Source organism: Mustela putorius, unplaced genomic scaffold (genome assembly GCF_011764305.1).
Source record: "Mustela putorius furo isolate JIRA1106 unplaced genomic scaffold, ASM1176430v1.1 tig00003858_pilon_pilon_pilon, whole genome shotgun sequence".
Taxonomy (NCBI): Eukaryota; Metazoa; Chordata; class Mammalia; order Carnivora; family Mustelidae; genus Mustela; species Mustela putorius.
Genome location: NW_025422010.1, coordinates 31,129,353 through 31,144,187, shown reverse-complemented (window position 1 = coordinate 31,144,187; position 14,835 = coordinate 31,129,353). Strand labels below are relative to the sequence as shown.

At 42.8% G+C, this 14,835-nt stretch overlaps 1 protein-coding gene across 10 annotated transcripts in view; it reads right to left on the bottom strand.

Moving 5' to 3' along the window:
- FHOD3 (formin homology 2 domain containing 3) overlaps positions 1 to 14,835 on the bottom strand; it is a 454,740-nt gene that overhangs the window by 180,503 nt on the left and 259,402 nt on the right. For all 10 annotated transcript variants that reach the window (XM_004752275.3, XM_004752277.3, XM_004752278.3 and 7 more), the window contains exon 6: positions 9,207 to 9,301. In XM_004752275.3, the coding sequence (XP_004752332.1) occupies positions 9,207 to 9,301 (95 nt within the window). The remainder of the gene's footprint in view (positions 1 to 9,206; positions 9,302 to 14,835) is intronic.

Below are 14,835 nucleotides of genomic sequence, written 5' to 3'. Positions count from 1 at the left end.
GCCAGTTTCTGAATAATCTTGCACATTAGAGCAAACTGGAACTCCCTTAATGTTTTATTGTACTTAGAGAAACACGGGAACTATACTTAGAAGGTCAAATATGCTGCTTATTAAGAAGAAATAAAAGTATTCCAAAAAAAATCTCCGAATTCCTACTCTTCTTCTAAAAATTCAACAAGCATAAAAAGAAAACAATTTCCAAACCTCAGGATTTAAATTACAAAGAAAGTTAGAAAAACATGCTTCATTCTATTTGTTTCATTTTCCACTAAAATGTATAAATATATGTTCTAGAAGTGGATGCTGGTTATTAAAGCTGAATTAGAAATTGGTAAGGTAGCTGACATAAGGCTTTGCCACACTGTTCACCAGCTTACCAGAACTAAGAATATACTGAGTATTTTAACAACAGCAAAGAGCCAAGTGACTAAAGACCCTTACTTTTAAGACCTTCTCGTTTAAATTCTTTATTCCAATGACATATCCTTAAGCTCAGAATTCCTGAGCTCAGAACGGGCCCTGAAGCATTTGTAACTGCTTATCCAACAGTCTAACAGATGCCTCAGACCCTGAGTCTATCCCATTTGAAGACACTGTCTGCAAAATGAGATAGGTTTGGTCAGAATTCAAGTGTGGGCCCAACAGATGACATGAGTACAGAACTCTGGGCTGTGGCTTTGCAGGTACCTGGTGTGGGGGGTGAGGGGAGGAGCACAGAGACCAGGTGTGGCACATCTGCCAGGACTGGAAGTCACCTGCCCCAAAGCCATGTGCTGTGGCCTCAGGGCCTGATGGCCAACCTGCTTATGACCTGACAGAATTTGCAGAAAGGGAACCAAACTACATTTGTGATTTAGGTAGTAGCCAAGTATGAGTCTGGGAAGCCCTTAAGCGTTTACTAGTTAGTGGAGAGGACACCTTGCAGGACGGAACATACGGCAGAGTTTTTGGTAATGCTTAAATATCATCATAATATAAAATGTTACAAATGAATATTTTCTATTGAGATAAAATTCTGGGGTTTAGCAGGAGGTTTGGATAAAAGTGGGTCAGGCCAGAAAATACCCACTTTGCTAACTTTCCTTTAGGACTCTTCATGTAATTATGAGGAGTTTGTTGGTAACAGGTAAGACAGGTCCAATCTGTTATTGTGAACTAAGGAATACGAAACACCTCTGCACTTAGCCACTACCTTGGAGACCATGCTGGTAATATTTACAACATAAAGGTGAGAAATCAGCAAGGTTGGGTCCTCCTTATCTGGTTAGTGACATCCCCATTCTCAGATGCAAAGTCCCGTGTTCTAGAAGGCTACCCAACGTGTCCCACGACTCATTTCTGAAGAAACTCAAAGGAAAACACAAAGGCAAATTGAATTCTTTCCACCGTACTAGAAGGAACCCCATCTTTCCCTATGGTGTAAAACCTTAAGCCTTGGGGAAATGAGACAAATATGTTCTTATGAGCTAGATTCCAGGCTAAAGAGCTTTCCTAAAGGAATCATGAGCCCTGGAAACCTGACAGAGGACAACTAAGCCTAAGGGATGGCACATGTGAATTCATGAGAGTTTGACAGCTTAGGGTGGGTGGAGGAGGGCTGGCAGGTGAGCCCTGGCAGGTGGGAGCCGTTGAGCAGTGCCATGAAGGCATCCCTGAGCCTGCAGGGCCACTCCCAGACCGGCTCCCACGAAGCCTATGCTTCGTTGGGTTCCCCTGCCCATCCAGCTCCCCTAGAGCACTCTGTGCTGAGGAACCGTGCACAGGCTCCCCTAGGGTTTCTGAATCCTCCCAAATATTCTTATTAGAACCACCTGTTTCTAGCCTCTTCAGTTGCCCAAACACAGCAGCTAGTCTTCAACCCAAGGTCCTACCAGATCAAAAGGGTCACAGTCCCACCCCCTGCTCCGGTTTCATGGGGATCTTGCCTACGTCAACTAGTAAGGTACTATCCTCATTTATCAACAAGCCTCTTGAGAGTTATGGTTCCTACCACAAATCAGCTCCCTGCAGTGGATCATCTCAGAGGAGACTGAATGAGCTCCTGTCCAGCCCTGTGTCTGGAGACCCATCCTGGACCATAGGGTCCCCTCAGCCTCCTGGCTCCTATAAGGTCTGGTTCGAATCTCTGGTCTCTCCCTCTGACATCTTCCTAAAATAATATCAAGTGAAATTATTTCTTCTCTTCTTTTTTTTTTCTTTTTCTTCCACTGAGATTATCCTCAGATGAGGCATCCAAGGGATCACATAAATCTATGTAGAAGTATTTATCTTAAGTATCCTAAGTATCTTCAATCTATATAGAAGTATTTCAGGCGATTTTGACATTTTTTGTATTTCTAAAGTTTTATACGAAGAGAATATTACTGTTTTTTTTTTAAGAGGGAAAATTTTTTTTAAGACTATTTATTGGGGCGCCTGGGTGGCGCAGTGGGTTAAAACCTCTGTCTTCGGCTCAGGTCACGATCTCAGGGTCCTGGGATTGAGCCCCGCATCAGGCTCTCTGCTCAGCGGGGAGCCTGCTTCCTCCTCTCTCTCTGCCTGCCTCTCTGCATACTTGTGATCTCTGTCCAATAAATAAATTTTTTTTTAAAAAAGGACTTTATTTATTTATTGGACAGAGAGAGTGAGAGAGCACAAGCAGGGCAGACAGTGGAGAGAGAGAGGGAGAAGCAGACCCCCCACCAAGCAGAGAGACCAATGCGGGGCTTGATCCCCAAACCTCAGGACCATGACCTAAGCCGAAAGCAGATGCCCAATCATCTGAGCCACCCAGGCGCCCCGTGACTATTACTTGTTTGATCATGACAAAAATCATTGAAAGCTCTAAAAACCCCAAGTCCCCACCCCTGCTATCAAGAAACTAAGCAAGCAACAGAACCAGATTTAACTCAGTGTTGCAATTCTATAAATCACACCAATCAATATGTTAAAAACTCCCATGGAAAAGGGGGACAAGGTGCATCAACAGATGAGAAATTTCAGGGGAGGGAAACTAGAAAGGGTCAGATGTTAGAAACAAATGTATGTTAGAAACAAAAAGCACTGTAAAAGAGATGAAGAACGTATTTCCCAAGTTCATCCGGAAGACTCACACAGCTGAGCAAAGAATAGGTTAACTTGATAAGTCAACAGAAATGGCCCAAAATGCAACAGAGGAAAAGAGAGTGAATCAGTTTTAGCCATGCAAAGCATATTTTTATGTCAATCACAGGCAACATTTTAAGAGCCTAAAACTTCCTCTTCCTGGACAGAAGCCAGATGTGAGGACATCTTAACTAGCGTCCTTCTGAAGGTAAAATAATTCTAACGAAGGCGCACAATCCTCATTTCCTCATGTGCGGATCCAAAGATGCAGAGATTAAAAACCTTGGAAAATTCTGCACCTCAAACAATGGTATGTCAGATGTTCCCCTAGAGTGAGAACAGGAATCCAGATAATGACTTCTCAACATGGCAACTCTATTTCAGTTTTTACACTTGAACCTGTTAATGAACATGATCCCTCATGATGCTAAGAAGTGAGCAGAATATTTGCCGTCCTGAGATTTTACAAGGTAGACACCTCAAACAAGGCAAAGTCCCAATTTTCAGAAAATGGATTACCAATGAAGTAGAAAATTGATATCCCCCACTTTATTAAACCCTGTATTGATCCCTGGCAATGTGCTCTGAAGGCTTTCTGGATGAATGTCTTATAAGCACTTAGAAAAAAGAAGGAAATCCCTGGGACCAGCAGTTTCCAGGTGAGCAGGTTCTGGCAAGCAGAGCCTACCTCCCTTTTCAAAACAGGAAGCTGGTAGGAGTTGTGGGGAAAGAGAGGTTAGCTCACAACACAGGGCGCTTGTGTGCAGACACAGTAATCAGTGGTTTATACATTCTTCACTATTATTTCCTTTCCCATTTTACAGATTATTATCCTCATTCTATAGATGAAAAAACAATCCACCCAAAGGATCACACAGGTGTATCTGGTCTCAGAGAACTGCGCTTACCTGCAGATGCAGTGCAACTAGACTTTGGCCTTAGAACTCCATGAAGAAATGAGGCTGGATGATCAGAGTCTGGTGCCTTCCACTAACTGCACCAAAACGGCCCTAAAATGACTGAAAAGTGTCATCCTGCAAGCTTATGCATTCCTTGCCTATATCGAAATTTTGGTGAATGACAAATAAGCTCTGCTTATTAAATGTATGTTAAATAAAACTAGAATTAACAACTTACGGAATATATGGCCAAAGGAAAATGCAGATTAATCTTGAGGCCGGAACTCTGACCTGGTATCAACAGGAACAAACACAAAGGCCTGCATTTAGGTGGAAATCACAGAGATGCAGAATGAAAGAAACTAGCAAATAAGGATGTATTAAAAAAAACAAAAACAAAACTCCTGGGAGGTTTAGGGCATTATCAGTCTAATGTGAGCCAGCACCCAGGGCTGTTGCGGAAAAGCCTCAAGAATCAAAAGTGAGATCCGTGGAAGAAGGATGCTGTATCCAGTGTTCTGAGGAATTGCAAATTATGTTGTCAAGGACTATCTGCGGATGCCATCAAGCTTAGCTTGGACAGGATGACATGATAATGGCCTTTCAATGCTCAAAGAGCTTCTAGGGGGGAACTGAGGGTGTGTTGCTCCCAACAGTAGTGCACAGTGTTTGATTAATATCAGAAAGGTGGACACAGGTCCCAGGAAGGAAGGCTTCCCACCCATTCCAGGGCCCAGCAATGGCGCCCCCTCTGCCTCTAAAAGGATCAGGAAGGAGGCTGGTGAATATCATGTCTTTAACTGGACTTTGCCAAGGCCAGGGTTCTGTCTGATGCTCTGTAACTCAGAGAGAGCTTCCAGTCTCACTCCCCTGGGGGGCATCTGCACGAATCATACAGCAATGGCATGCCAATGACCTGAGACCACAGGGCTCTCTGCATCTCCTCTCCTCTTCTTGGAGCAACGGATACCATGGAGGCACTGTCTCAGCCCTCCTTGTGGACATGACCCTCACCTCAAAACCAGTGTGTCAAAGCCTTCCTGCCAAAGAATCCCAATATCCAACTTCTCTCTTCTCGCCAGAGGCCATACCAGACTCCTGGCTGCCCACACTCAAAACTGTGACCCTTTCACGCATCCATAAAGAGAAACCCAAACCTAAGAGGCTTTTCCAAAAAATGTCCCCATATTTCCATTATTCTGTTTCCACAGCAACTTGTGACCAGGTGTCACCATCTCACAATTCTGACAGTGTGCAAGCAGGCCTGTCCCCACCCACGACAAAAGAGGCCCAGAAATTGGTGATCGGCCCCCTGGGGCACAGCTGAGAAAAATTAGATTCCACAGCACGGACAGAAAAATGGAGACAGCAGGGTGAGCCAAAGTGGACAGTCGTCCAGAGAGTGCAGATTCCATGACGGCATCTGGAGGCATCCCTGGAGAACCCACGGGAGGTGGGGGGCCCTGGGGCCTCCCCGATGGGCCAGAAGGGGATCCACAGAGAGAGACAGACTTTCCGTGTTGGAGTGACACAAGGCCAGGCTGTACAAGCTGAATCATTTCACCTCAATTAATTAGACTTCCAGATGTATGAAGAAGAAAAAAACCCATGCTGGGTGAGTAGTCATGGGACGGACATGGGCTTCTTACCTCTGACTGGGGAGCTTGAAGATGGGCCTGTGTAAATATAATGAAACACTTTATTGAAAACCCTTTTTTCCCCCCTTTCTTTTAAAAAAGTGATTATTTGGCTGCAATTGCCTCATTTTCTCTTCTGGCTAGGAGTCTCAAATATCTGCAAATATGCATTGCACAATGAGCCCCTGGCAGGCTGCAAAATCACATCTTGTTGCCTTTCATGGAAGGAAAATGAAGAATTATGAAAACAGAATGACAAAGTTTCTCTAACCCAAGATTTCATGCATCAGCTCTGTCCCTGTTTAAGGCAAAAGAACAGGATCTTAAGGCAAACCTTCTGGGTTCTGAGAAATCAGATTTAGTCAAAAGAAATCCCTAGGGCCTGATTTCTTAATGTGAATGGGGGAAAACCTATGTGTAAGAAGGGGATAGAGGCTTCCTTCTCAAGACCTAAGGGTTTCAGGTTGGTACAGCCATGCTTCTTGAAGATTCCTCGCTACCCAGGCATGGGGGTTGGGGGGAATGTCAGGGGACACCACCACTGTTTTGCAAATAAAAGGTGATATCATGAGAATTACAGCAAAGGTCAGTTTCATGACTGCTGCCACTGTTGACTTTCAACCACTGGCCCGGAACCGAGCACACCATGGGAAGCAGAGCGATACTTTCATCTGACATCACAGTAAGTGGACACGGGCAGCAGGTGTCCCCACAGCTCCCTCTCTCACAACACGGTAAGCTCCGAGGCTCAGGCTGATCATTGGCTCTATTTTCTCACCTTCACAGTGACCGGATCAGGGTTGGGCTCAGAAGCCAGAGACTATTAGGGATCCTCCTTTGGGAAATGAAAGATGGAGAACAAACCAGCACTGAATCCACAGCTGGGAAGGAAGAGATCACTCCACCCTAGACACAGAGCCCGGGGAGAGATGCCCAAGGTCACAAATACACGTGTGCTGAACAGGAAAAGGAGGCTGGGGAGGCGAATTCCTACACACTCATTCTTGAAGACTTTGAATTTTATGATTTCTCCATGTTATTTAGAAAGGCAATAAGGAAGTACTTTTTTTAAAGATTTTATTATTTATTTGACAGAAAGAGAGAGAGAGAGAGAGAGAGCACGCGCGCACACATGAACAAGGGTGAGGGGCAGAGGGAGAGGGAGAGGCAGACTCCCCACTAAACAGAGAGCCCTGTGCGGGACTCTATCCCAGGACCCTGGGATCATGACCTGAGCTGAAGGCAGAGGCTTAATTGCCTGAGCCACCCAGGCACCCTAGGAGGTGTCCTTTCAATTCCCAAGAAACATCGACATGATGGTGTTGAAACACAGTACACTCGGAGCCCTCCTCTCATCTACTGAGCAGAGAAATGATTTCTGTTCGGCCTGTTTCCTTTTTCTCTTCTCTTTTTCTTGTCCTGCCCTGGGATCTCTCCTCTCACTTTTCTCCATCTCCCCCTTTATCTCGGTGCCTTTCTCTCTGCGTGCTCCCTTTCTTCCTCCCGTCCCATCACCTAGATTTTGCCTTCACTCTAGGCCCCTTCCTGCTGATGAGCCAAAAGGCTCTCACGTTTCCTACTTTACGTATGTTAGGGTTTTGTTTCCCTTTAGAAATAGGACTGGCTATTGGTGTTTTATCACAGTTGTAATAAAGCTACAAAGATTTCTTTTTCTGGAAGGAGGAGAGGGGCAACAGGAATGGGAGAGAGAATCCTAAGCAGGCTCCATACCCGGCGCAGAGCCCAACTCGGGCTTTGATCTCACTACCGCAAGATGAGGACTGGAGCCGAAATCTAGAGTCAAACGTTCAACCGACTGGGCCACCCAGACACCCTCAACGATTTCTTTGTCTACCACATATACCAAAAGTCCATTTCTACTGCAGAATCTCCTTCTATCTCCCTAGACTGTGGGGTCTTCAAAACCAACCAGAGAGCCTTGGAAAGAGAGCAGCTTCCAATAGAATATGAAGGTTGGGGAAGGCTCCCAGCATGAGGAAAGAACAGAAAACACTGAAATAAGAGAAAAGATATAAATCTTCCCTCAGCTAAATCGACCAGGCAAAGCCGGCATTTCATTCAGCATCTAAGGTCTCCCACAGCAGGGTGTAAATAGAGTCATTTCTATTTTCCATAGAAAACAAAGCCAGAGAGAGAAAAGTTCGTCAGTCTTCTGAGAGAAACTATGTTATTTCTATTATGAAATGGGATGGGGAGATCTATCAACAGTAATATGAGGAAAAGGAACACTGAGAGGGAGATGTGAAGTGTCAACCATGGATCTGGGATCCAAGCAGTCCTGCATATCAGAGCCACACACAGAGAAAAGGCCCTCCCCACTCTACAAGGGCGCCACCACCAGGATTCTGGAAGTCTGTAGGGAACATAAACCTCAAACAGGATCCGTTCTCAAAGTCAAATCTGGGCTGAGCACGCACTCCTGAGGTACAGCAGAGTCTTTGGGAAGCAGGTAATGGGAGAGGTCGGGCTAAGGAATGGGACTCGTCACCAGGAGCTAGAGGCTAGTGCACACCAGCCCTGACAGGTTTGCCAAAGTGGGTGTGGGAGCAAGTATGGGGATGGGGCACAGTCTGGGCTGCCCCCGTGATCTCCAGGGACCCCCAGAACGTTATGTTGATTCTGTGACGTGTGTAAGTCAAGTTCAAGCCTCCATCCTGGCCCTCTAGATGCTGCTCTGCCTGACCATGTCGCATATGGATCTCCTCCGTGATGCCCCACCCACCCTCACCCCAGATCTGACCACACTCCAGCCTGGCTTCACTTGCACCTGCTCCGAACAGGATCCCTTCTCACTCCTCCTCAATGGGAGGGGTCTCCCGTGGCCCCACAGGCAGACCCAGGGACGACTACACCGGAGCCTTGCCGCACCTCTGGTATGCCCCAAGCGAAGGGTAGCTTTCCTTAGTGGCACAGTTCCAGAGCGTGTGGGCCTCAGGCCACATCCTGCCTGGATAAAGTCCGCACATGCCGAGATCCATGGGGGAAATGAGAGGGTTGTCCCTGCTACTTTCTCAGCTATGGATGGGGTAATGTTATTTATCTTATCACTGTCCTAGGTGGGTTAAAGGAGATAATGCTCATAAAGCCCCTTCCATGGCGCCTGGTCAACCTTCACTCAATGTCAATTACTTTTCTAACTATTGTAGAGTTGAAAGGCGGCCTCACCTTTAACTACATACAGGAACAAGCATATACGTACATACACACAAAAATCTGTCCTTAAGTCACTGAACATACATGAAGATGAAACAGAGCAGCTAAGATTGATACTGTATCGATGATACAGTCTTTTAATTAAGCATTAAGAAACAGAGGTGCCAGAAGCACCTGATTAAAGCTTAAAAGAAAAAAAAAAAACATAAAATGCGTTAAAAATTTCAAAAGGTTTTTGCAACTTGAGTGTGTTTTTATACATATAAAACAGTAGTCCTCAGTTGTACTGGTACAGGGCTTGGAACCAAGTGGAACAGGATTTCTTTCGCAAAACCATCTCAGAGAGGAGAATAAAAGGAAAGGTGTATGACATGCAAACTGAATAAAATGTTCAACTATAACCTTCTCTTACCTTTGACCCAATGAGAGTGTACAGCCACTGAATGGTTTCATTGTGATTTATTACTCCATTCATCCCATCCACATACAACATAATCTGGCCCAAAGCTACAGAAGAGAAGAGAAAAAAGGAAGAGACATTATAGTTTTACATGTACGTGTAATCTTCAGGGAACATAATAATGTCAGCTGAGATCTTCATATGGTAAGCACACAGTGTGGCACGAACCAAACCTGATAGATTTCCTGAGCTCCAAGATTAGCTAAATCTCATCTCAGAGAGGAAGTGTTGACCATAGCAGTGGAAGCAAGGGCTATTCCTGGTGTCTGGAAGATGCAATTAAGGTACGAAATCTAGTGATTGTTGTCTCTGTGTATCTTGATGTATAAATGCATGTTTGTATGTTTCTATATCTGTGTGCAGTCCCAGACAGGGCAACCCTATTCCTTGGATGGTGTCTGGGTTGTGGCCTCCCACTGGGACCAAGAGGAAAAATCAAGTTTTTAAAAAGCAACCTGGAAGGCCTCAGATGCTATAGGACCATCCCGAGCTCATACAATTTTAATCCTTCAGGGAAGAGATAAATATGTGTTTTATTATTTGCAATTCCTTTAAAAGACTTTTCAGATTTAAAAAAAGAAATGTCAGAAAGCATGAGAAAAATCATTTGTCAGACACAAAGTCCCAGATTCCTACTTAAGCAAACGATAGTCATTATGTATTATCTTTATTCACCAGAAAGAAAATACAGGTCATGTTACTACCTTTTTAAAAAGATTATTAATTCTAATTTTTTAGTTCCCTTAATTTAAAAAACACCATTTGGATACTAGATAATGAACAAACAGAAGTTACATATGCTGAATAGGTCCTTAAATCATGTGTGACCTCCCAAATCTTCTTTCACCCATAATTAATTGGCACAGGATTGACATTTTTAAGCAACATTTTGGTTCCTGGTCACATAGGACATCTCATTGCAGAAAACTGGTAAACACAGAAGAGTGAAAATAACTCATAATCCCATAATTTAAGGATAATCATTCTTAATATATGGATCTCTCTTCCATTCTTTTATTATATACACTCATGCACATACACATTTATACGTAGATCATAGGAAAATGGGGCCGAATGAAAATAGTAAAACACAAAATAGTGAGTAGACACTAACTCCAAGCATAGAAATATGTGATGTTAAAAAATACTTGTTATTTTAGCCAACAAAAGATCAAACAAAACCAATCATTGAGAAAAATGATGCCCTTAAATATGAAAAACTCAAAATTTTAAAATATCGAGCATTTTCTTGACATACAAAAAATTGCATTTTTGAAAATAGAAGATTCATATTCTATTTCATGGTGAAACACTGGAGATAGTCCTATTAAAATCAGGAAAAGTAAAAGAATGATGCCCATTAATTCCCATGATTATTTGTTACAGCATTTCAAGCAAATTTAAAAGACATAAAAATTAAAGGAAGGTAGGATGGTTGGAAATGAATACATACTATTGTCATCACTTGCAAGAAATGTAGACTCGGTTAAAAACTCATCTACAGAATTTACAAGGAAGAGATCACAATCATAATCACTTTCCCATCTTCATAAGAAAGATGGAATGTATAATGAAAACCAAGTTTAATGTAAAGCTATTATAGATAAACGGACATAGGAGAGCAAATATGATAAAGGTTTAAATAATTTATTATAAATAATTTATACATTGATAAGAAAATACTAAATGCCAAGAGAAAAAGTCAAAAGCATTTCATAAGAGATGACAAGCTAGTTTACAATAATACACAAATTTGTCCATCATCACTGTAATAAAAAAATTAAAACAATGAGATAGCATTTTCAGTTAAATCACCGGAAGTATTTTTTCTTTAAGATTTTATTTATTTATTTGACAGAGAGAGAGACAGCAAGAGAGGGAACACAAGTTGGGGGAGGGGGAGAGAGAGAAGCAGGTTTCCCACTGAGCAGGGAGCCCGATGTGGGGGCTCAATCCCAGGGTCCTGGGATCATGACCTGAGCTGAAGGCAGATGCTTAACAACTAAGCCACCCAAGCACCCCTCAGCAAAAGTGTTTTTTAAAGGAATAATTAGGTATCAAATGCTAGGGAGTTAAACAAGTAACTTCACACATTATGGGTGGAAAGAAACTGATACAAATCCTATAAGAAGGCTACTTAGTGCTGTAATTGTTTTAAATTTTTTTCCATTTATTTAATGCCCACTGTGTGCCACATTCGGGAGGGGGTATTTTATATGCATTATTAATACAATAGCCCTCTGCAATGGGTATTTTTACCCCCACTTGACAGAAAAAAACAAAAACAGTAACAAGGCTCTGAATAGTACAGGAATGTACTCTAAAAACGCCAGTGATTCCACGGGGGAGCCCACTTGAAACCAGGGTGGGCAGACTCCTTTATGTTAGTGCTGGGAGCCTGAAAGTCTTCTCCAAGCTCTTCTCTGTCATGATAATTTCGGGAATCCGTCCTAAGGAAATAACCCTAAGTGGGGGGGGGGGGGTAATGAAGCAGCAGCAAAGATAGTCACTAAAGTGTCACCTGTAATATTAAGATTAACTAGGCCCTAAATACCTATCAAAGTTCTAGAACTCAGCTTTGGTAAATGACTACATATTATGCCCTAACCCATAAAATGTTTCTGATAATTAAAAAGTAGAGAATTACAAATATGACATTCTGCGATGAAACACGCAAATCTTCATGAATCGAAAGGAAAGAAAACACATGAAATAGTAAGCGATTGGGTATCTATTCTTTGAATCTTTTTTTTTCCATCATAGGCCTCAATTATGTCTATAATAGAAAAGTACATAAATACACAAAAGGAACAAAATTAGACTGTGTAATACAAAGTGTTAGGAGTTCTTCTCAGTTTTCAGAATTTTTTCCTAGCCTATCACTCTCAATGTGCTCCCCCCTTCCCTCAGGAAGTTACAGCCCCCACTTAGGGGAATAGCACCAAGAATTCAGTACTTTCTACCCCATTTTTCCCTTTCTCCCTCTCTTTCCTCCTCTCCCACTCAAAACAAACTGGCAAATCTCTAGGGAAGGGGAGTGTGCAACTCTGTCCTTTTCACATTCTAGTTCTGCCGCTGAAGAAGCAAATCCAGAGACAGATTTTAACCCCTGCCTCTAAATTAGCCTGAAGGCATGGGGGAGGCCATCCACTCTTCTGCCTTTGGAGCGGTGCCTCCTTTGGGAGGACTGGAATGTCCAGAAGGCCAAGGACTTGCTACAAAAGGCTGCCAACTGAGATTTAAAGCCAACTGGAATTTCTGTACGTTTTCAGTGACCAGCTTCCTTCCAAGATTCTATTCTTATCAACAAACCACACTGGAGGTAACTCGCCAGAAAGTTCATGTCTAATGGAATTCAAGATTCTGATCGCACCGATTTGTCCTATTTTGATCATCCAAAGCTTTCCCTCTACATCTTTTGTCCCCTAGCCCTAAGGCGGAAGCGTGGCTTCCTGTCAAATCCGCTGCAGACACAAGAGGGCGCTAAATAGATTTAAGTGGGTTAATATCGCGCCGGTTTAATCCCTGAAACCCGCCAACCTAAATGTGGACCCGTGAATAAAAGTCATACGGAAAGAAAAAGGAGAGGGCCTGGGTCACAGGAGCCATGAAAAGCAGTGATCAAAAGGAGGAGAAAGAGGAGGCTGTCGGAACGGAGTGGTGGGTAACAGGCTGGGTCTGAGAACAGACTGCCCAGAGCATCTGTTCTTCTGGCCCCAGGGAGACTTTGCTCTAGGTATGCGCGTGAATATCTGTGCCTCGCCTTCCTCATCTGGAAAGCAAGACAGTAATACTGCAGTATCTATTTCACAGGGGTGCTGTAGGGATTGAGTTAGAACAAGGACTGGCTCAGAGTACATGCTCAAGAATGGTAGTCCTATCGTCCACCTCAAGGCTGCAGATCCTTGTCTACAGAACAGAAGCACACACTGGAAGAGTTTCAAAGACCCTGAGCGGGGGGAGCAGACCCTCTGCCTCAGGCCAAGTCATCAAAATGTTCTGTGTTTTTCTCTGAACATTTTGTAATTTTACTTCTTTAGATATAGGATCCCTTTGGGGTAAATTGTGTCAATTGTCAGGTGTGGACGGAGATTCTTTTTTTTTTTTCCCCATACAGATGTCCAGTTGATCGAATACCTTCTGAAGAGCCTATTCTGTTTTTATTTCATTGCTTTTGCCAATTGGCAAAAAAAAAAAAAAAAAAAAAAAAATCAACAGGTTATTTTGTGGCGGGCGGGGGGGGATCTCCTTCTGGATTCTCTGTTCCATTCATCTGTATATCCCTTCGCCAATACCACACTTTAGAGTAAGTCTTATAATCAGGTAGTATGATTCCGACAATTTCATTCCTTTTCAAAGTTGTTTTGGCTGTTCCTGTCCTTTGGCCTTTTTATATAAATTTTAGAAATAGCTTATCTAAATCTACTAAAAATCTTTCTGAAAGTATGAGAAATACATGAAGCCTATAGATAAACTTTGGGAACTGACGTGTTTGCTAGGTTGATTCTTCTACTCCATGAACCATCGTGTCCGTTAATTTATTTTTATTTATTTATTTATTGTAAAGATTTTATTTATTTGACAGAGATCACAAGTAGGCAGAGAGGCAGGCAGAGAGAGAGGGGGAAGCAGGCTCCCTCCTTAGCAGAAAGCTCAATGCGGGGCTCGATCCCAGGACCCTGGGATCATGACCTGAGCTGAAGGCAGAGGCTTAACCCACTGAGCCACCCAGGTGCCCCCGTTAATTTATTTTTTTAAAAAGATTTTATTTATTTATTTGACAGACAGAGATCACAAGTAGGCAGAGAGGCAGGCAGAGAGAGGGGAGGAAGCAGGCTCCCTGCTGAGCAGAGAGCTCAATGTGATACAGGGCTCCATCTCAGGACCCTGGGATCATGACCTGAGCCGAAGGCAGAGGCTTTAACCCACTGAGCCATCCAGGCACCCGTGTCTGTTAATTTGAATCCTCTGATTGTTTTGATCAGTGCTTTGTAGTTTACAGATTCTGTATGTGACTTTATGCTAAATTTTAAGTCTTTCACACTTTTTGGAGTGATGAGGAATTATATTTTGAAAACTTTTCCATTCTCAACTGCTTATTACTAACATATAGAAATAAAATTAATTTTTGTGTGTAGACCTTGTATCCTGTAACTTTTTTAAATGTATTCTAGGGCTTTTTAGGTTTCATTTTTGTAGATTTTTGAGAACTTTCTACATAGATAGTAATGCTGTCTGTGACCAAGAACCATTTCATTTTTTCTTTCTCAAGTTATAACCTCCTTTGTCCTCCTTGCCTGACTGCAATAGTTAAGATTTTTAACACAAAATTCAACAGATGTAGTAAAAGTGGACATCCTTGCTTTTTCTCAGTAATTGGGGGAAGGCATTTTGTCTTCCACAATTATGATATTAGCTATGGATTTTTTTAACATCACCCTTCATCAAGGTGAAGAAGTTTCCCCCAATTTCTAGTTTGTTAAATTTTTTTTTAATAAGTGGATACTGAATTTTGTCAAATGTTTTTTTCTATTTCAACTAACATGATCATGTGGTTTTTTTCTTCACAGTGTGAATGTGG